At 46.1% G+C, this 21,613-nt stretch overlaps 1 protein-coding gene and 1 long non-coding RNA gene across 3 annotated transcripts in view; one reads left to right on the top strand and one right to left on the bottom strand.

The window, feature by feature from the left end:
- Nucleotides 1-22: 22 nt before the first annotated feature.
- Nucleotides 23-21,613, top strand: part of GRID2IP (Grid2 interacting protein) — a 63,254-nt gene continuing 41,663 nt past the window's right edge. The window contains exons 1-3 of one of the 2 annotated variants that reach the window (XM_079952756.1): nucleotides 23-693; nucleotides 3,232-3,824; nucleotides 13,744-13,898. In XM_079952756.1, the coding sequence (XP_079808882.1) occupies nucleotides 678-693; nucleotides 3,232-3,824; nucleotides 13,744-13,898 (764 nt within the window). In that variant the 5' untranslated portion in view covers nucleotides 23-677. Of the gene's footprint in view, nucleotides 694-3,231; nucleotides 3,825-13,743; nucleotides 13,899-16,716; nucleotides 17,454-21,613 lie in introns of those variants that run through there. The other variant, XM_079952757.1, reaches the window with a different exon arrangement.
- Nucleotides 2,660-21,613, bottom strand: part of LOC307202663 — an 89,408-nt gene continuing 70,454 nt past the window's right edge. The window contains exon 3 of the long non-coding RNA XR_013832961.1: nucleotides 2,660-2,708. This is a non-coding gene — a long non-coding RNA (uncharacterized lncRNA). The remainder of the gene's footprint in view (nucleotides 2,709-21,613) is intronic.

Here is a 21,613-nt window from a genome sequence, read left to right as displayed (position 1 = left end):
TACCTTTACCTTTTACCTAGCCTTAGCTAGATGGGCTGATGCTATGGCACAGTTCAAGGCAGCTTCCAGTGTTCCTCTTTGTGATGGCATCTCCCCACCTCCTTCTGAAGCAAACTGTCACTGTCCTCCTGTCTCAACCCACGTGAGCCTTGTCTGCTGTTGCATTAGCGTCGACTTCAATTTGCTCACACAACACCCAGACTGGGCCTCTAATCCAGTTTAGCTCTTGACCAGTTCTAATTCCCCTCAGAGGCCTCAGAGACAAGAAGACATGGCCATTGTCTGGGTCTGACTTAGTCGATCCATCTACCCACTTGGTTGTAATATTCTCCCCCCCCCAAAAAAAAAGCAGGCAAGTGGGGAGACAATGGAGGGAATGAGTAGGGCTCAGCCGTGCTGGAGCTCAGTCCCATCTTCCTAGCTTGACGGAATGGGAAGGTAAAAGCTCCAACCCAGGTTGGGTGAACTTCTCGGGTGACTTCAGTCACATTCTCAAGAACGTGGCCTGGTCAGCACTGTAGGCTTGGGAGACTCTTGTACCCAAGTCCTCCATTTTCCGTGGCAAGTGAAGCTTTGGGGTAGGGGAAGCAGCTTCCCAAGCTGAAGAGAACCACAAAACTCCAGACCCCACGGAGAAATGACGGCGGCCTTCTTCGCAAGACCTCAGCCAGATCCTAATGGCCTGCAATTTCTGTAAGTCTTTACTTAAGACCTGGGAGTGGAGGAACGAGGTGGCTTCTTCAGGCAGCTGTCGCCGGGGTGGGGGGCAGCAGTGGTCAACCCCTCTGAGCTCCTCAGCCATTTTTCTCTGTGTGTGGCCTGTCCTGAGCTTCACACCCCCTGACACAGCTGCCCTGCTGGAGAATGCTGCCCCATCGTCAGGGCCAAAGTAAGGGCCAGTCAGGTGAGTGTACAGGAGGCTGCCTTAGACCGTAGGGCATGTATTTCCAGAAAGGATATACAGGGACAGTGTTTGAGTCTGGTCCCTCCTGCAGAACCTGGACCCTGTGTCTGTGTCTCTACTGTGCATTTCCATCATCTGTGAGTAGCCGCTTTAGTTGAGGGGGCTGTGTCTGTCGGCAAGATCAGGCCCACCCAGACTGCACATGTTCTGGAATTGTTTTTAGATGTTTTGTTTAATGCGTTGTGTGTTTGCCTCCCTTGGGGAGGAAAGGTGGGATATATATATATGTTTAATAACAGTGAAAGGGAATATTGTTGTCCAGAATGGGATGTACATAGGAAGCTGCCTTACTCTGAGACCAGTGATCCATCTAGTTTAGTGCTGACTGCACTGACTGGCAGTAGCTTGCCAGGGTTTGAAGCAGGGGTTTCTCTCCCAGCTGTACCTGGAGATGCCATTGAGGATTGAGCCTGGGACCTTCTGCATGCAAAGCAGGTGTTCTACTCCTGAGTCACAGCTCTTCTTAAAATAATAATAATAATAAGATCCCTGGTCCATCTAGCTCAGTACTGCCTACACTGACTTGCAGTGGCTCTCCAGGGTTTCAGGCAGGGGTCTCTCCCAGCCCTGTCAGATCCTCCAAGTGTGCCTATTTTCCAGGGACCTCCCTGATTTAGAGAAGCCTGGTTTCTGATTTTATCCCAGAATGTCCCACTTTTCCTTAGGATGTCTCTGTTTTCACTGGAGAAATGTTGGAGGGTATGGCGTTATCTGACACCTGAGTCATCTGAAGGCAATTCTGTATAGGGAATTTTAAAAAAAAATGTTTAATGTTCTATTATCTTTTTATATATGTTGGAAGCTGCCCAGAGTGGCTGGGGCAACCAAGTAAAATGTGTGGAGTATAAATAGTAAAATTATGGAATGGGACATCCTTATTTCCATCAGATAAATGTTGGAGGATATGCCCTACCTGGAGCTGCCACCAGGGATTGGACCTGGGACCTTTGGCCTCCAAAGCAGATGCTCTGTCAAAGAGCTACAGTCCCTCCCATAGGTGCCAGAGGTTGTCTCAACTGAGGTCTGATCCCATTTAGGATAAATAAGGAACAGACAGCCAGGCAACTGAACATCTAATTGTAAGTTGGGAGTTGAATGGCAATGAGGTCCAATGGCAAACTTACTTCATATCTCTGACAAAGTAGGCTCGAGGCCACAAAAGCTTAGGCCAAAATAAATTAAATCACTAGTCTTTCAGAAGCCATAGAACTTTTTTTTTTAATGCTGTTGGAAGAGACTATCATGTTGTCCTCTCGGGAAAGTTTTCAAAGGAGTGGTTGTGCACACAAATGTTGATATTTGTGTTGGAAATTGTGCATATGGTTAGAAAGAACCTGATTAAGAGCACATTCACACCTTACATCTGAGATAATGCCTCTTTAAACAGTCATGGCTCCCCACCCAAAGAATTCTGGGAGCTGTAGCTTGTCAAGGGTGCTAAGAGTTGTTAAAGGTAAAGGGGACCCCTGACCATTAGGTCCAGTCCTGACCGACTCTGGGGTTGTGGCACTCATCTCGCTTTATTGGCCAAGGGAGCTGGTGTACAGCTTCCGGGTCATGTGGCCAGCATGACTAAACCACTTCTGGCGAACCAGAGCAGTGTATGGAAACACCGTTTACCTTCCCGCCGTTTACCTTACCTATTTATCTACTTGCACTTTGAGTGCTTTCGAACTGCTAGGTTGGCAGGAGCTGGGACTGAGCAACGGGAGCTCACCCCATTGCGGGGATTCAAACCGCCGACCTTCCGATCGACAAGTCCTAGGGTCTGTGGTTCAACCCACAGTGCCACCTGCGTCTTGGCTGAGAGTTGTTAGGAGGCCCCTATTCCACAATTACCAAAGTTTCCTAGGAAGAGGGATTGACTGTTAAACCACTCTGGGAGTGGAAACTGGGCCGGGGGGGGGGGAGGTTAAGGGGTCTCCTAACATTCCTAATAGCACCTTTAACTGATTAGCAACCTGGGAGCTGTCGTTTGTTAAGGGTGCTAATTGTTAGGGGGCTCTTATTCCACTCATGGGACTGCAGTTCCCATATGGGTTTATACATTAACCCTTCTTCACAGGGAACTCTGTGAGGGGAAAATGGGTCTTCTAATAAATCTCCCCTGCCAGATTCATTTATTTTTTTAGGGGAATCCACGACTGTTTAAAATGCTGTCCTAGTGCTTTAGATGTCTGGTGGGAACATGGCCTGAATCAAGGAACTGTTCTTTCCATGAGGGAACCAGATTCAGCAGCTGATTTCCATGCTCTCCTTTTCCCCAGTCACTGCCATGCCAACTACTAATGATGGGTGGCCTGAGGAATTTGGGTTCAAGATCAGCGGGAATGGCCCTTGCTACATCTTGGCCGTGGAAGAAGGCAGCAGTGCCCAGCTGGCCGGCCTCCAGCTGGGAGACCAGATCCTGGAGATTGAAGGCCAGCACGTCTCCTCCATGAATGCTGAGGCGCTGGTTGCCCTGGCGAGGCAGTGCGAGAACGTGCCCCCCAGCATTGGGGTGGTCTCGCGCATCCAGCAGGTGGAACTGAAGCCGGGCCAAGAGGGGCGCTTTGGCTTCACTCTGGCGTGCGAGGGAGGATGCCCCTTGCAAGTGGGGAGCGTGGATCCTGCCTCGCCAGCCTCCGAATGCGGGGTCAAAGCTGGAGACTACATCCTGGAGATCAACGGGACCCCAGTTAAGCTCTATGAAGAGGCAGCTGTCATGATCCAGGCGTGCCAGGGAAAGGGCCTCAGGTTGGGGCTCCTGCGCCTCGGGCGGCAGCAGAGGTGGGCCAGCAGCAGCGTGCGGGAGTTTGTCCAAAGCGCTGATGCCATCCATCAAGAGCGGAGGCAGAAGGCGCATGAGTTCAGCAAGAAGGTAAGGCTGTTTCTGAAACGGGAGCCTTTGGCAGAATTTGGACTGCAACTCCCGTCAGCCCCAGCCAGCACAGGACTGAAAGGAATTGTGGTCCAGACCATCTAGAGCAGTCGTTCCCAAAGTACCGCCCTCCTGGGGGGCAGTGGGATTGCCTGTTCGGTTGCTAAGAGGCAAGCGGGTGGCAAGGGGGTGTTGGAGGTGCAAAGGATTATCAGGCTTTGAAAAGCTGGGATCACTGGATCAAGTTTATCCATTTTGCTGAATTAATTCAACTAAATGGCTCTAATTGGATTGTCAATAAATGTGCAATTAATTGTTACTGTCTTAATTTTTATTCTGTTATTATATTCTTTAGAGGGTTGTACAAACTGCTGTTTTGAATATTGTTTTTTATAGGGTGGGGTAGGGGGTACTGGGGGTGAATTTATGGAACCAAGGAGGTAGTGGTCTCAATTTTTATTTTTTAATTTTTGGGAAACCACTGATCTAGCGAGTACAGGTAGGGGAGAAGTCTTGCTCAGAGAGCCAGTGTGGTGTGGTGGTTAAGAGTGGTCGTCTTGTAATCTGGGGAACCGGGTTCGCGTCTCCGCTCCTCCACATGCAGCTGCTGGGTGACCTTGGGCCAGTCACACTTCTCTGAAGTCTCTCAGCCCCACTCACCTCACAGAGTGTTTGTTGTGGGGGAGGAAGGGAAAGGAGAATGTTAGCCGCTTTGAGACTCCTTAAAGGGAGTGAAAGGCGGGATATCAAATCCAAACTCTTGCTCAGTTCTCATTTAAAGGCACATGAGATCTGCGCATTCTGAAACAATATGAGATCCGAAAAACAGCTATCTGTCAACATTTGGCACTTTTCTGAATTTTCACATTTTTCTGAATTTTGTGATGCAGCTCTCCAACCAAACAATGTTTACATAGATTCATATATTAGGCTCTGCTTATGTTCTTTCTTTCAAAATTGAAATGGTATAAAGTATGTATGTGGAGGAGATCTTTTTATTTTATTTGCTGCATTTGTGTTCCAAATGTGAGGTAGGTTAGGCAGAGATATAGTGACTGTGGCCTAAGATGAGCCAGTGTGCTTCCTGGTTGAGTGGGAATTTGAACCCTGGTTCCCCAGAGTCTTACACTCTAGCAGGGTCAGAAGGAAATGGATGGCAAAGAAATATTATTCCTCTTTGGAAAATTGCTCTTATTTGTTGTGTTTTAATTGCTGCTGTCCATCACTATGGTGTTTTGTAATGGTTAGCTGTTTATATTTCAAATACTGTGGTACCTCAGGTTAAGTACTTAGTTCGTTCCAGAGGTCTGTTCTTAACCTGAAACTGTTCATAACCTGAAGCACCACTTTAGCTAATGGGATCTTAAATGTATGCAGAATGAGGGGCAGAGACCTCTCATGGCAGCATTTTTGGGTGACAGCACAACAGCATCGCTGGGGCAAGATGTGTTAGTGGGAAAGAGAAGCATTCTCTCTGTTCCTCCCCAAGATGTAGACTAAAAAGTCCCGATGAGCTGTAATTCTGAAATTTCACACTGCAGCCTCCCTTTGAAATTCCTTTGTCAGAAAATCTTTTAGATCAATGCAGCTGAGTGTCTTGGGAGATACAGCTTTTAGATCAGCCGTGGAGTATCATGGGAGATGGAGACGTTCCCTCACTAGCTTTTGAAAGTTGCCCTTTCTAATGTCAGATTTGTGCCTGTTAATTCTTCCACATGGAGACTGTTTGTCCTACGTAGAAGCCAGAAGGACATTGGTGGCAGATAATGGCATATAACATGTTGGAAGATGAACAAATATATATGAACCCAGCTGAAGATGCTCTTAGGATATGGAATGATGTTGTCATGTCCTTTTGTGATGTCACAGACTGTCTGTAGCTAACGGCAACAGTTCACCCTCCCCAGGCCTGACATTGTGGGGGCACCTCACCAGCAACTCACTTATTAAAAAATATTCCTTTCATGTATGCTAACACCAGGGAGGGGTACATCATATAACTCAGACAGAATAGACATTACACTTGAATGTATTTTGAAAAACACTTATTTGGAACTATAAGTTGGCATGCTTTCTAAAGGGACAGGAATGTCTTGAGAAAGCCTTGCTGGCTTCAGCCAGCCCATGGCCTCCTTCCATGCTTTCATGCAGTCTTGGAAAAAACTCACCAGCACCAGACGTCCCTGGGGCAGGAAAAACGGATGGTGGTGGGAAATGCCTACCATCTGACAGCATCATCCAGGCACCTCCACTGGCTTCAGCCTGAAAACTTAATCTCTAACTTCAGCCTGCCCACTGCCAAAAGTTCCTTCTATTCCTTCTATTCATGAATATCCACCAGTCACCTTTCACACATCCCTTTTACACACGTTGTGCCTCAATCACATTCAAAACCTCCCACTCACAAACACAAACACATGGCCAGCTGACATCCACGAAGAACGCCATTTGCTCATCTTTCACTCTTCATTCAGCCTTGCTTCCAAATGAGAACCCCACTGGCTTCCACCCACCAAACATCTGCCAACTTCCACTAGGTCCATCACCACACATCAGCCAACTTCAGATCATGGATATCAGCCAATCCCTCTTAGGAAGTAAACTTGCCTTGTTATCGTTCCATAGCCTCCTGCAGCATCCTTCATAGCATCCGCCACTCACCTGCTAATTTTGTCTCTTCCAAGTGGAAGAAGACTGGGCAATGCTGAATATCACAACTGCTGCCCGCTGTGTTCTGCTGGAGAACAGGAAAAAGCCCCACCTTTATATCCACTCAGCAGACATGTGCCTTTGTGACATCACAGTCAGTCCTCAGCCAATGGCCACAGAGTGGGGTGCACCATCAGAAACTCTTCAAGCCTCATAGTTGTGGGTACACCCCAGCAGTGATTCATTTTTGTGTGTGTTTGTTTATGGTTAAAAATACCGTATTTTTCACTCCATAAGATGCACCTAGTTTTTAGAGGAAAGGGGGTAAGCCCCATGGGGGGGGGTCAGCTCACAGTTGTGCAGCTTCTTTTGCAAAGGGGAAAAGCCCCCTTTTTTGAGGATCAGCTCAAAGTTGTTGAGCTTACTTTGCAAAGGGAAAGAATCCTGTTTTTATGGGGTTCAACTCGCAGTTCTGCAGCTTCTTTAGGAAAGGGAGACATTTCTACAGTTTCCAGACAGATAATCTAATCAGCCAGTCACATGTCCCTGGGGAAACAAACAGCCTCCATCTGCAGAACATTCAACAATGGAGGCCTGGGCAAGGGGGCGGGGCCAGAAAGGGAGCCAATGATTGGGCACACATTCACTCCATAAGACGCACAGACATTTCCCCTTACTTTTTAGGAGGAAAAAGGTGTGTCTTATGGAGCGAAAAATACAGTATTTATTACAGGCCACCCTTCATGGGTACAGTTACTGAACCGGGGAAGATTGTTCAGTCTGAGGACCAGCCTCCCTCACAGGCCATAGGCAACATTTCAGGGGCTGCATGCCAGCAGTGGGCAGGGGCAGCCAGATGCAAGGATGGGTGGAGCAGCAGATGTGGCTCTTTTCTTTGCACAGGAGTCTCCACTCCAGCTGTGCAAAAGTCAAAAGTTTACGCACTCTCCTGCCTCTCCAATTCAGGAAAGCAAGAGGCATCACGCATTTCATGGACACATTCCAGCCAGGCAAGAACACCTGAGGAGCATGTGGAGCAAGGCCAGCAAGGGGGTGTATCCTGGGGAGAGCCCTGGGGGCCAGAAAGTATTCTGAAGGGCCACATTTGGCCTGAAGACTGAAAGGCCTCCATCTGATCACAAACTAATGATTTTAAAACTCCAAGGGTCATCTCCAACCTCAGTCACATTCAGAGTAGGCCCATTGAATCAATCATCACTTAAGACCACTGATTTCAGTGGGTCTGCTCTGAGTAACAGAAGAGCCATCTAGTGACTGATCAATTAAAACCCTGTTTCTCCAATTTATATTCCTCCCCCCCCATTGGTAAAGGATGCCTCTGAGCATGAGCAAAGTGCTGTCTTCATTGGGGTAAGCACAAAAAAAAGCCCTGCTCAGAGAACAGAATCTAATAATACAAAAAGAGATTGTGAAGAGCTCAAAAAGGACCTCTCCAAACTTACTGTAGTGAGTGGTAAAATGGCAAAGGCAATCCAATATAAACAAGTGTAAAGTGATGCATGCTGGGGCAAAAAAATCTTAATTTCATGCTCATGGGGTCTGAACTGGTGGTGACTGGCCAGGAACAAGACCTTTGTGGATAGTTCGATGAAGATGTCAACCTTTTGTGCAGCAGCTGTGAGAAAGGCAAATTCCATGCAAAGAATCACTAGGAAAGAAATTGGAAATAAAACTGCCAATACAGTGGTACCTCCGGTTACATACACTTCAGGTTACATACGCTTCAGGTTACAGACTCTGCTAACCCAGAAATAGTGCTTAAGGTTAAGAACTTTGCTTCAGGATAAGAACAGAAATTGTGCTGCGGCAGCGCTTCAGCAGCAGGAGGCCCCATTAGCTAAAGTGGTGCTTCAGGTTAAGAACAGTTTCAGGTTAAGAACGGACCTCTGGAACAAATTAAGTACTTAACCTGAGGTACCAATGTATCATAATGCTGTTATACAAATCTATGGTGCAACTGCATTTGAAATACTGTGTATAGTTTCTTGTCACTTCATCTCAAAACGGATATTGTTCAGAGAAGTGGAATCAAAATGACTCCCCTATGAAGAAAGCTTGCAGCATTTGGGACTTTATAGTTGGGATGGGGGAGATGAGTCAGAGGTGACATGGTAAATTATTCTAAAATGATGCATGGCACTAGACTTCATGGACATCCAATGAAACTGAATCTGGGACAGATAAAAGAAAGGACTTCTTCACACAGCACAGAGTTAAACTGTGGAACTCACTGCCACAGGAGAAAGTGATGACCATCAACTTGGATGACTTCAACAAAGGATTAGACAAATTCATGGGGGTTTAGACTATAGCCTCTATGGTCAGAGGGAGCAATGCCTCTGAATCCCAGTCGCTGGAAACTCCAGGAGGGCAGAGTTGCTCTTGTGCTCAGATCTTTGCTAGCTTCCCACTGGTCCATCTGGTTGGCTCCTGTGAGAACAGGATGCAAGACTAGATGGGCCACTGGCCTGATCTAACTGGCTTTTCTTATGGTCTTATGTGTTGTCAAAATGAATATGGGGACAGGATTCGCCTCGGGATTCTGCTGCAAAATCTGGTCCTGTGTTTGTCTCTGATGTATATCCTGTTGTTTGTGCTATGGATTTGAGGGCTATGACTGTGAGCAAGACTGTGACTGCAGCCCAATGCCTATGGGAAAGTTTCATTGTCGAGAATGGGCAGTAGATTAAGAATATAGGAAACTGCCTCATATTGGGTCAGACCATTGGCCCATGTAGCCTAGTATTGTCTACGCTGACTGGCAGCAGCACTCCAGGGTTTCACACTGCTCTACCACTGAGCTCCCTTCTCTGTCTTCCAAAGAATCCTGCTTTCCCCATCATGAGAGATGGAAAGGGATGCAAGGCAGCTTCCTTGAAGAGACCCCTTTCTTGCTGTCACTGCTCCAGATGTAGTAACCTTGAAATGTCTGGTGCCTCATTAGGACTTCCATCCTGGTCACATGATGGTGTCTTGAAACTGCTGGGTACCTTGTGGTTTCTGGATGTAGGTTACAAAAAGCCTGTGATAATTGGCTTTGGAGAGCATCAAAGTGGGACGAGCACCAGGGGGGATGTGAACAGCTCCCTCTCTTCTGCTTACACATCTCACTCCAGCTCCCATAACCATGCTGGCATTGCGGATGGATTGTTGCAGGGGTGGAGAAACCTATCCTGTTCTGCTGTGTCCCAGGGGAATGCAGGGGAAATGGGTGAATAGGACCAGAGACTAGGGCAAGGCAGATCAGGACCTTGGACAGTTCCGGTGAGTCAAGAGCATAAGGACCTGGAAGAGCTCCTAGTGAGTCAGGGAAGATGTTGTCTCAGCAAAGGCTTGGAGTCATCTGATGCCTTCAAAAGGCTATAAAGCCTTGACCTTCCAGTGATTTTGCCCCCCCCCACCGGAGTACTGTTTGCAATATGTCAATGTTATATAGCTTATTCTGCAGTTGCATGTGGTTGTAGAGCAGGAAGGCTGCAGGAGAATCAGACTCTGAGTATGATGAGAGAGCCACCACACCAGGCATAGGCAAACTCGGCCCTCCAGATGTTTTGAGACTACAATTCCCATCATCCCTAACCACTGGTCCTGTTAGCTAGGGATCATGGGGGTTGTAGTCCCAAAACATCTGGGGGGGGCAAGTTTGCCTATGCCTGCACCACATCCTCAGGCCAGGGCAGTGTAGCAGGCAGTGCTGAGGGTTACTCCTCAAGTGGGGTGACGTGCATTATTTGAACCAGAGTCCTCCTCAAATTAACACTGGGACCTTGAGGACGGGGTCATGACACAACCTACCACTCTTTTGAAAGCATGCACAAAATGTCTGTAGTAGGTGCGAATGAGGGGTGTACAGCTGCATTTATACATCACCCTGAAATGCAGTTTAACATGTTAAGAATGAGCCACTGCAAACATGCACTGTGTGTGTTTCCATATTACCCTATCTTCTGATGAGGGTGAGAGGAGAAGTTCAGAAGCTTTTGCTTTGACTTTCCACCAGCCACAGTTTAGTGTGTTGCCCAAACCCTAAACTGTGGTTCATGTTAAGTATGGTTTGTTTATATGGCTTGTTTGTTCTTCATATCAATCAGGCTTCTTTAAACAAACCATACTTTCTTTTGCAAATGTCTGCAGGAAATGGAGTGAAGCAAACTTTAGACTAGAGATATTAGAAACCAAAATGGATAGATTTGTCCGTTCCTGAACCTGGCTCATTCTTGTCAACCATAGCTTAGTGTGATGTCCAAACTGGGACAGTGTTTGAAAGTACCCACACAGGGTGTTTGGGGGCAATTGGGCTCTGCTCAGGCCAGAGTGCACTGGCGATGAGAGGTGTTTTCCTTCCCTCTGTTCCTCCTGCGCTTCAAGACCCACCCAGATGTGGGCAGGCTTTGGCGCAAAGGACAGAGTGCCATAGGGGCTGGTGCTCCCTGGTTTCACCTCTGCCCATCTTGCAGAAAAGGGAGAAGGGGAGTCTGAGCTCCCACCCTCCTGTGGATCAGAGCTGGGTGGTCAGATGTAGTTTGCTGATACTTGGTTAACTCTAACTTTGCTAAAGTGCCCTGGCAACTGGTTGTGTGAGGAGGAGGTGCATCTCTCAATTTCAGTTTCTCTTTGTTTCTCATTTTTTTCAATCTTGTGTTCAGTTCTCCACATTTCCACATCACATATGCATATAATCCTTCTGAAAATTCAGCAGTATTTAGTGCTGTTTTCTCCTAATATACGCATCTGGACATGCAACATTGCCCAGTATGATGCATTTTTCTGTTATTTTCATTAACGTATGCATTTGTATACACGTTGTATATGCAGTTTTGCACATGTTACTTGACTGGAGAACTGCATTGCGAAATTCAGAAAAGTATGCATTTCCAAGGATGGGTGTTTCAGTTTGCATACTGTTTTGGAAATGGTGATTTAGGAAGGTCTACCTTTGAATGTGACCTGAGTTGAATTTCTTGTTCCTTCCCCATTGAATGTTGGTGTAAAAACCAGATAGAGATACTTAATAAAACTTGAGCTGGGCTTTGTAGCTGTCACTTTAACTGCCATTTGATCTGCAGCAGTGAGCAGGTTGGGTTCTGTTTCATCTGGAGATTTCTCTCTCTCTCCTACATAGAGTCATTGAAGATAATCAAGGCACATGTAGAAATATTGCTCACATTCAAATAGGCTGTTCTATGGCTCTGAATGTAGATTAGAAACTTTTTATGAAGTTCTCTGTGGAGCTCTGTAAGGATGAGTTCACCCTTCTTCTTGGGTTTGCCATAACTAGACTGCCACTAGAGGAAGGCACGGAGGTTTCTTCCCACTCTGGCCAGAGGCAATAGAAAGGAGGTATTTTCCCGCTCTCTGACAGAGCCAATAGAAAGAGCTACCCACGCTGGAGGAATGGCAGGCGAAAGTGATCGACTTTATGGGACTGGCAGAAATGACCGGCAGAATCCGCGACCAAGAGAAAGAGACTGTGGAAGAAGATTGGAAGAAGTTTAAAATATATCTTAAGAGTTACTATAAAATTGAGGAGTGCTAAAATGCTGAGGGAGAGGAAGACGTAGAATTGCAGCGGTAAATTGTGTTTAGTTTAGGGTGAAATTGAAAAGGAGAATGAATTTATATTTAATTGGCTAAGAAGGGTTGCTGAATAATTGTTTAAAATAAAGGATGCAAAAAGGGGAAGGTACGGGGAAGTCCGGGAAAAGAGGTTTATGGAAATAAGGTAAAGAAAGTATGATTTTTTGTGTTTGTCTTTATGTTGTTTTTGTGTTTGTTAAAATTTGGAAACTAATAAAAATTTTATTAAAAAAAGAAAGAAAGTAGAATACTGCTTTGCCTACATTTCCCAACCTGCCTTGGGGTCTAAAAAGGGGGAAAGGTGCTATCTCTTCTTAAAGGGGCAGCATTGTTATTCCTTCTACCTAATACAGTGGTACCTCGGGTTACATACGCTTCAGGTTACATACGCTTCAGGTTACAGACTCCGCTAACCCAGAAATAGTACCTCAGGTTAAGAACTTTGCTTCAGGATGAGAACAGAAATCATGCTCTGGTGGCACAGCGGCAGCGGGAGGCCCCATTAGCTAAAGTGGTGCTTCAGGTTAAGAACTGTTTCAGGTTAAGAACGGACCTCCGGAACGAATTAAGTACTTAACCCGAGGTAACACTGTACACAGATTTGCTATCACTAAATAACTGAACCCTGGGGGTCAGAATAGGCTCTGTACCAGGAAAGGTTCCACTTGCTCTCTAAACAGGACCCAACAAGAAGGATAAGAGAGGTCAGCTTGCACCTTCTGTTAAAGCAAGAGAAGGGAGTCCTTTTCAGCCTGAGGGCCACATGCCTCTGTGGGCAAACTTCCGGGCTGGCATTTGCCAATGGTGGGTGGAGCCAGAGGCTACAGTGGGTGGAGCAACCCTTCCTTTTGCACATGCTCATTGCACGTTGTCCCAGCCATGCAAATACCAAATATATATCTCTCCATCCTCTATTAAGGCACGCAAAAGACATGACTGTAATTCAGGAGCACACTCTAGCCTCTGATGAGAGTGCAGAACAGGGGAAATGAGGAGTGGAGTTTGGGGAGAGGTCCTGGCCCTGGGAAGGTGATAACGATCTGCAATTATTGCAGACTAAAAAAGGGCACACCTGGTACTGGAGCCGGGATCATGTGGGGTGTGCATTGTGGAGTTTTGTTTTTAAAAGGCTTTGAGGGTTCTTTGCTGCCCTCCTCTGGTGAGCACCAGAATTTGCCCAGCATATTGCAGCCATCACTGGAGCAGACCCTTCGCCCTGCAGTTGCCCCAAGTGTGACCTTATAAACTTTTTATTCTCAGCTTGAAAAAACAGATTGCGTGGTCAAAAGCCCAATATCTCATCTTCCCATAATGGGATGGGATTGCCTTTCTGCTTTTTAACTTTGAGCCTCTGTAGCAAAGCATTCTAGGCCTGTCATAGTCACCCTGACAGGTCCCGTTTTGTTCATAGAGAATAACACTAGGAATAAAGACTCCAGGTACCTAAAACAAGAATACAGAGGAAAGGAATTTGCTACCTTGAAAAGTTTGTTGTTTCTAGGTCTGGAGGCCTTTTGGAGGTGGTGGGTGGAATGTTTATCTCTCTATTTTTGTGTAAAAAACACCACAGTTTCATTTTTCCAAAAACAACAGCAAAGTGGTTTACGATCTCACATAACAAATTTAAATTGCAACCTCCCCCATTTCCCACTTTGCTCTGTCCTTTGTGCAGGTGCAAGAGATCCTGGGTGACCAACCAGAGGTGAAAGAGAAGATGTTCACCATCTTAAAGCAATATGCAGCTGAGAGGAAGGTTGATTACTTAGCTTACGCCCTCCCCATGATCCTCACCAAGGACTCGCACCATCTCCTTATTGACAATATCAGGTACTGAGTTTTGGACACCTTTTCTATTCTATCCTCCCTGCCCTTGTTGATAACCTTCATGCATGTGAGACGAGTGGCACAAAGGTCTCTGAGTGCCCCAGCACACCTGATTTCTTCAATGGCTATCCCTGATGGCTGTGTTGTACCTCTAACCAGTGGCAGAGCTTCATGCTCCGGCACCGGGGGACGGAGAGCAGGCAAGGGCGGGGCTGGCGCATGTCCTGGGGGCGGGGCACACTACCTGCAGGGGTGTGGCGCCCAGTGTGGGTGAGGGGGCAGCTGCGATGGCACCCTACCGGGATCGCGCTGCCGGTGGCGGTGCACTCTCCCCGCACCCCTCTTCTTCCGCCAGTGCCTCCAATGTCAATGCAATGCTTCCGAATGCCAGATCCTGGAAACTGGTTGCTTTTTGTGCTTGGGTACATGACCCAGAAAAACTGTCTGCAGACAAATGTCAGCTCCCTTGGCCAGTAAAGCGAGATGAGCGCTGCAACCCCAGAGTCGTTCACGACTGGACTTAACTGTCAGGCGTCCTTTACCTTTACCTTTACCTTTTGATTGCTTGGGAACTTTTCACAGACATCTGGTTGGGCACTGTGAGAAAAGGATGCTGGACTTGATGGGCTTCCTTTGGTTTGATCCAGCTGCAGGGCTCATCTTACCTTCCTGCTGGCCTGCTTTGCCTCTGTTATCCTCTTCCATCTCTTCCGTGCCAGGATGGGTGAATCTGCCAATTCCAGGTTCTCTCAGTTTCTCTGTTTTCCAGTTTTCAGCTCAGTCTGCCACTTTCTTGCACCAGCTTACAATTTTTTTTAGATAAAGGAAGTCCTCACAGAACTTTGAGGGCGCTTTTCTCTTGAACATACAAATTTCTGTAAGGAATTTTGCCTAATGCGGACATTTTTGCGAGGAATTTTCCCTAACATCACACATTTTTGCTTGTCCATTTCACCGGTATATATGAATCTTTTGCCCACACATGCTTGCCTACACTGTTTGGTTGGAGAACTGCATTGCTGAATTCAGAGCAAATGCAAAAGTCAAAAGGATCACTGTATTTCAGTTCACATATTAGGTGTGTTGGCATTAAATGGTGAACCAAACCAAATTTCTTCCCAATTCCTACCTGTGTACTCTGCACTTAAGCACTCCCACCCCTCTCCTTGAGACTGTGGGATGATGGCATTTGGATTGGTTTATTCAATTATTTTTAAAATTGCAATTAAGCCCAGATAACATTGCTGGGGGTGGGAAACAAAGAACAGAATGTGGCAGGTTTGAGATGCCGTAATATCCAGGATTGTACTCAAGAGACTGGGAAGAATATTGGCAAATGGAATCAGGTTTGTCTTAAGCTCAGCTTGGGTGGTTAGTTGGCATCCCACTTTGCCTAACCCTTTGTGAGTTTTTTCCCTGGATATTGCAATTTCTCTTGGTTCCACAGATTACAAGCAGGAGTTGGGAAAACAGGGCCAGATGGAGGCCTGATTGCTTAATGACCAGGAGCTCCCAGGGTCTCTAATCCCTGCTATGAGCCTCACGTGCAGACAGTGCCCCACTGTGGAATAATCCCCGGGGATACGAGAGGGGAAGACATAGTGCAGGCTGGGAAGGCGACTTCATCTGGGCAACATTCTCCTCTCCATTAGTCTAAGCTACCAACACTGAAATCTAGAATCCTAGAAGGGAACCAAAGGTCCCATCACCCCCTTGCAATGCAGGAATTGCAGCTCAGGAAGCTCTTGACAGATGACCCTCTGCTTAAAAACCTCCAGTGAAGGAGAGTCCACCACCTTCTCAGGGAGTCCATTCCACTGTCGACCAGCTCTTACCATCAGAAAAGTCTTCCTAATGTTTAATTGGAATCTCCTTCCTGGTCATTTGGTTTGGGTTCTACCCTCTGGAGCGGCAGAAAACAATCTTGCTCCATCTTTTCATATTTGAAGGTGACTATCACATTGCCTCTCAGTCTTCTCTTCTCCAGGCTAAACGGACCCAACTCCCACAACCGTAGCTTTTGTATATAGCCTTTGTTTCCAGATCCTTGATCATCTTGGCCACCCTCCTCTGCACATGCCCGGCTTGTCAACATCCTTCTTAAACTGCGGTGCTCAGAAATGGGCTTAATATTTCCAACTCTAACTGAAAATCTGGCTTCCTCCATCTTGATTTTTTAAAAAGAATTTCTAGGTTTCTGGGCATTTTCTAATAAGGTTCATACGCAGGTACTTCGTGGGTCAAAGAACCTTGTTGCCTCTTGCTGCATGAGAGTGCCAATGCCATAATTTACCTTCTTTGACACATTATTATCATGTATCTATTTACAATATTTTCCTCTTGCTGTTCATCCTGAAACAACTCCCAAAGCGGCTTACATCAATGATAAGACAGTCCCCTGCCCTCATGTGTACAAACTAAAAGACACAACACAAAAGGAAAAATGGATTGGGAGGGTGGGGGGGTGGAAAACAGAAAACTGCAATTATCTTTACTATGTTGCTTCTTTTTTTTTTAAGTACTGCTTTAAAAGCTTTAGAGCTCTCAAAACTTCCCTATGAGGTGGCCCCATTACCCATATGGGAAAACTGAGTCGAAAAGAGAGCGAGCAAGAGAGAGAAAGAGAATCTTGCTCAAGGTCAGACAATGAGACCGTGGCAGAGACTTTGCTGCTATTGTTCTCACTTGGAACCTTCCAGGGCTGAGCACTGACACCACGCAGAGAGGATTCCAGGGTTGGGCTCTGATATCATGCTCAGCTCTGTCACTTGTGCTGTGGGATTGAGACAACTTTCCTGTTGCTTTTGCTTTGGGGGAGGGAGAGTGCCTGTGTGTGTGTGTGTTAATGCATGTGTGGTGTGAGATTGTTAATCATTCCCCATCTCCCTCCATGCACACCCTTGACTGCGGCCATAGTCTCCCATGCCCAGCAATGCATTTCTGACATTCCAAGGAGAGATAAGAACCTTCTGTAGCTGCCTGATTGGATCTTCCTTCATTGCTGATTTCCACCACCAAGGGGAGTGGGGTGGGAGAACTGCTACTCTTCCGGACAGCCTCTTGTGTTATATACAGTACACTACCCTCCTCTTTTGCAGGAGCGATTGATATCTTCCTTGCATAGCATTTTGCTTGTAGCATCCTCCCTGACTCCCTACATCCGACACATGCTAAATCCTCTGGCTGGATCAAAGACCCCCTGCATCTGCCCCCCCCCATTCTTCACTAGATTCGTTCCCCCCCTTCCCCTTTAATCATTATTATTTGTTTGCTTATTTATTTGTTTTATTATTTTTTTCTGGCTCCCATGGATTTCTAACCTATTTATCCAGAATTAAGCTCTATCTGATTTTAATTTGCTGACATTTTCTTTATCCCTTTGGCTGGGGCGGGGAAGCGAGGGGCTGAGCACGTGCTTCTCCTGTTTGTGTGTCTCTCCAACCCCCCCCCCCCCAACACTGCCATATGGTTTGCACACACTGGAAAAGTGCACATTTTTAGTCTCCCATTCAAGGATGCGAGAGAAGAACGACAGAATCGGAAGATGAGCTGTCTTGGGTAAGTGGCAAATTGGTCTTTTCTTGGACTCAGAAGGCTCTGTATGTGTGCGTGAGAGAGAGAGAGAGAGAGAGAGAGAGAGAGAGAGAATGCCTTTATGATTTTTTTACTCAAACCACTTAATTCTGCAATGAATTGTAGCACACTGCATCTGCAAAGGTTTGCTGGCATCCTCTAGGAGCAAGGAGAAAAGGAAGCAAAGAAAACAACCGGCTTTTGCAGATGTGACCCGGTTAAAGAGGGAGATGGGGAGAGAGAGACAAACTTTTTATTTTAGACTTACAATTCTGCTGCAGTCCGGTAGACGCATGAGAGTCCTCCCGTCCAAAGCGTTTCATGACAAAAAGGGATTTCCGGGCTCTTGTTACCAGGGAAACGGTGGCCTGGACACCATGGGGTTACTGTCACACACCAAGGTCAGCGGGGGTGACCAGATGTTGTGGCAAGACAGGGCAGTTAGGGGCTGCTGGTGGGTAATCTTGATGATGGAGACTGCTGATGCTCAAAGCTCAAGATGACTTTGGACCGCTGTTAAATCTGCAGGGGGGGTTGCAGAGAAGCTGGGTGCTACACTTTTTGGGAAAGGGTTCTTTTAAAATAGTGATTCTGGACCCGTGATCCTAAAGCTTCTTGGTCCCCCACTGATGTGAGAATAGGTTCTTTCTGGGTGCATGCATTACATTGGCACAACTCACATAGACCAACAGTCCATCTAGCTTAGTGTTGTCTACACTGACTCGCAGCAGTGGTTCTCCAGGCAGGGACTTCCACCCCCCCAGCTGTATCTATTAGATGCCACTGAAGATTGAACCCTGGGAACTTCTGCATGCAAAGCAGATGCTCTACCACTGATCTAGACACATTGCGGTCAGACACCCAATCCCCTTCGTTATTACAATCTGAAGAGGCAGGGAGTAAGGGCAAAATATTTGAACCAGCTCAGGCTGATATGGGTGGAGAAATTCATTTCAGCTCAGTTTACATTGTAGTGTGAACCTTACCTGATTTTCAGTTGTGGAACCAACATGCAGATAGAAACACATCTATCAGTTGATATTTGGATTGCAAAAGCTGGGTTCTCCCCCCCCCCACAAAAAAAATGCATATGAAAATTTATACAGTGGGGGGGAAGTGTAAGTATATGTGAAAATAATGTACCAAAAATCCACTAAATGAGTTTGCAAAAATGTGCAAATTACATGCAAAATGTATATATTTAGGAGAAATATGTCCTGTAATGTTGATGATTTCTGATGAGGACTTTTTAAAATCACACTCGTGAAGAAAAGTGGCAAGCTGGAAAAATAAGAAACTTGGAAAAACTGAAATGGGCAGATTGGGGTAGAGGTATGCAAGCTTTCAGTCTTCAAATATTTCTTCCCTTGGTGGAATGGAAAGTGAACTCACTAGAGTTAGCTTGGTGGGTTCCAAGCTACTGGAAAACATTTGCACTTTTTGCACTTTTAAGGCTAGCTTTGCAAGCAGCCTGCTATCAATTCAGATTTTCCAGCTTTTGCCATTATCAGACCTAGCAAGGCAACTGTTTTCCAGTCACTTGTGAAACTCAGCAGTGCTCTGTGTGTACTTGAAAGATTGCCACATTCTCAATGAAGAATTATGTGAAACTCAAACGCTTCCGTTCTCTTTCACCTACTTTGGCCAGTCCTCTATAAATATAACAGTCAGTCTTGCCTATCTTGGGTCACCTTTCAGGGTGAGCATGACAAGCACAGTATGCTGCAAAATCAGTAATTAGTTCACTGAAGTATTTGCAATTTTTTTTTTTTTGGGGGGGTTGTCAGATGGCTAAACTGCTTTGCTTATAGTGACAGCATTACAGAGATTTATAGCATGGGGAATGGGCATAGGTCTGGGGTGAAGATTCTGCATTCGGGGATGTCGCTAGGGGCCTAAAAGATTTGGGGCATGGGACCAGAGATGCATATTTGTATGAAATCTGCCCATACCGGTTCATATGAACAGATGTTGATCTACAATGCCACAGAAGGCAAATTAAATGATTTCCCTTTCAGATAAATTCCAAATCAATCCTTTATTTAATTTGCAGCCCAGCCCAGAATATCTCACCCCAATTCCTCTTTGATTCATATACCCCCATTAATTTCCCAAAAGATCCTGCTGCAAATAGGTCAGTGGCTGATTTGCCCGTAGAAGGTCCAAGGTTCAATCCCTGATGGCATCTCTAAGTAGGGCTGGGAATGTCCTTTGCCTGAAACTCTGGAGAGCTGCTGCCAGTCAGTGTAGGTAACACTGAGCTAGATGGATCAGTGGTTCGGCTTGGTACATGGCAGCCTCTGAGGTTTGCAGATCAGTTCAGTTCCCCTCCAAGAACCACTGTTCATTACCCTCCTAAATCATCTCTAAATTAGGTCATCTTAAATTAATTATCCCCTCAAATTAATACCTTACCTAGTGACTCAGATCACTCCTGCTGCTCATCCTCCTCCCCCCAAATTTATTTCCTACCCAGAAACATGAAGGGCACAGTAAAAGATTCAGGCCTCTACTTGATTTGTTCCCCAAAAGTCTTGGGGTTTATCTGTAGCATCTCTGGTTGAGGAAACATCCCCAGTAGCTGATCTGGGAAAGACCACCTTATCAATGAGACCATGAAGAGCTGTAGACCAGCAATTTGATTATGGATGAGGCTGCTTCTTATCTTCATAAAGTATAAGGATCTGAGCTAGCAGTCAGTCTTTATGGGCTGCCATGAATTGAAGGGAAAGGGTCCTGTAATGCAGGAGAGGGCTATTGGGTTGTCCCTGTCCCTGAGCTCTTCTCTTCTTGCTATTGTAATGGGTTTGAGGGACGGTGTGGTATTTCTCTGCCTGCCGTTGCTTCAGATCAGCCTTCACCAACTTTGTGCCTTCCAAGTTGCTGCCTGGGGCTGATGAGAGTTGTAGTACAAAACATGTGAAGGGCACCAGGTCAGCCTAAGTTGTACCTCCTGGACTTTCCATTTTGGTTTTTCATTCATTTCATTTCATATATTGCATTTATATCCCACCTTCTTCCTCCCAAGAGCTCAAGCTGGTGTATGTGGTCCCTCCCCCATTTAATCCCCACAACAGCCCTCTGAGGCAGATGAGGTCACCCAGTAAGCCTCATGGTCAAGTGGGGATTTGAACCTTGGTCTCCCAGGTCCTAGCCTGACTCTAACCACTACACCACACTGGACTGCACACACACTATGGACTCAAAAACTGGTCTTCAAACTAATAACCTCAAATGGTTCCTTCTGGTTTGTATCTCCACTGTTTCCTTACACTTGCTTGACATGGTTGGATGTATAAAATCCAGCTTCTTCTCAGCAGAATTGTGGTTTTATACAACAACATCTCAGGGTACTGACTCTGGCTTCCAAAATTGGCACTGATGTCGAGCAATTCTTTCAGTACCTGGAAAGGTAAACCTCAGGTAAGGGACCAGAAGGAACCCTTGCACTGCAGTTTCACACAACAAACCGCAATGGTTTTGGACTGTGGTTTCAGCATCCATTATATTTTCTTTAAAAAGTTCTTTTTGGCTACACTTAATTTAAGAGTATCTGTATTCATCTCCCAAGAGACCTTTCATAATGAGTTATATGTTTAAGCTTCCCTTTTCCAAAAGGCTCTTCAAGTGGATTTTATTGCTTTCGCATATTCCCTTTCTGCAATGCAGTATGATGGAGGCTTTGATTTGCCACTATTACTTTGGTTGCTTTTTCAACAGTGGCTAGCAAGGGCAGCAGGTCACATATTTTAGATAGCCTCCTCTTTTGTCGAGCTACTTTCTTTCCCTCTTGCCTGGAGGTTGCAGGGGAACATGTGTTTCTAGAACTGAGCTGCATTGTGTCTCTGGCAGAGATTAAATCTCTTCCCATCAGGGACACTATACTCCACTACAGAAGAAAACGCTGTAGAGTTTGTTTTAGCAGTAGCTGAAGAACAATCAATTTATTCTCCTTCTTCTGTGCTTGGATGTTTTGTTTTTGCAGAAACTGCTAAAAATGTGACAGTATTAAAATGTTGCACCCATCAGTGAGGCTTGCTGGATAAATAACCCTAACCCATAAAACAAATGGGATTTGGGTAAGTTTCTCTGCATAGGCCTGGCAAGGGACGATAGTTTCAAGGCCTGAGTCATGACTGGGAACC

This window comes from Podarcis cretensis, assembly GCF_951804945.1.
Source record: "Podarcis cretensis genome assembly, chromosome: 14".
Classification (NCBI taxonomy): domain Eukaryota; kingdom Metazoa; phylum Chordata; class Lepidosauria; order Squamata; family Lacertidae; genus Podarcis; species Podarcis cretensis.
This window is presented reverse-complemented; position numbering and strand designations above follow the sequence as displayed.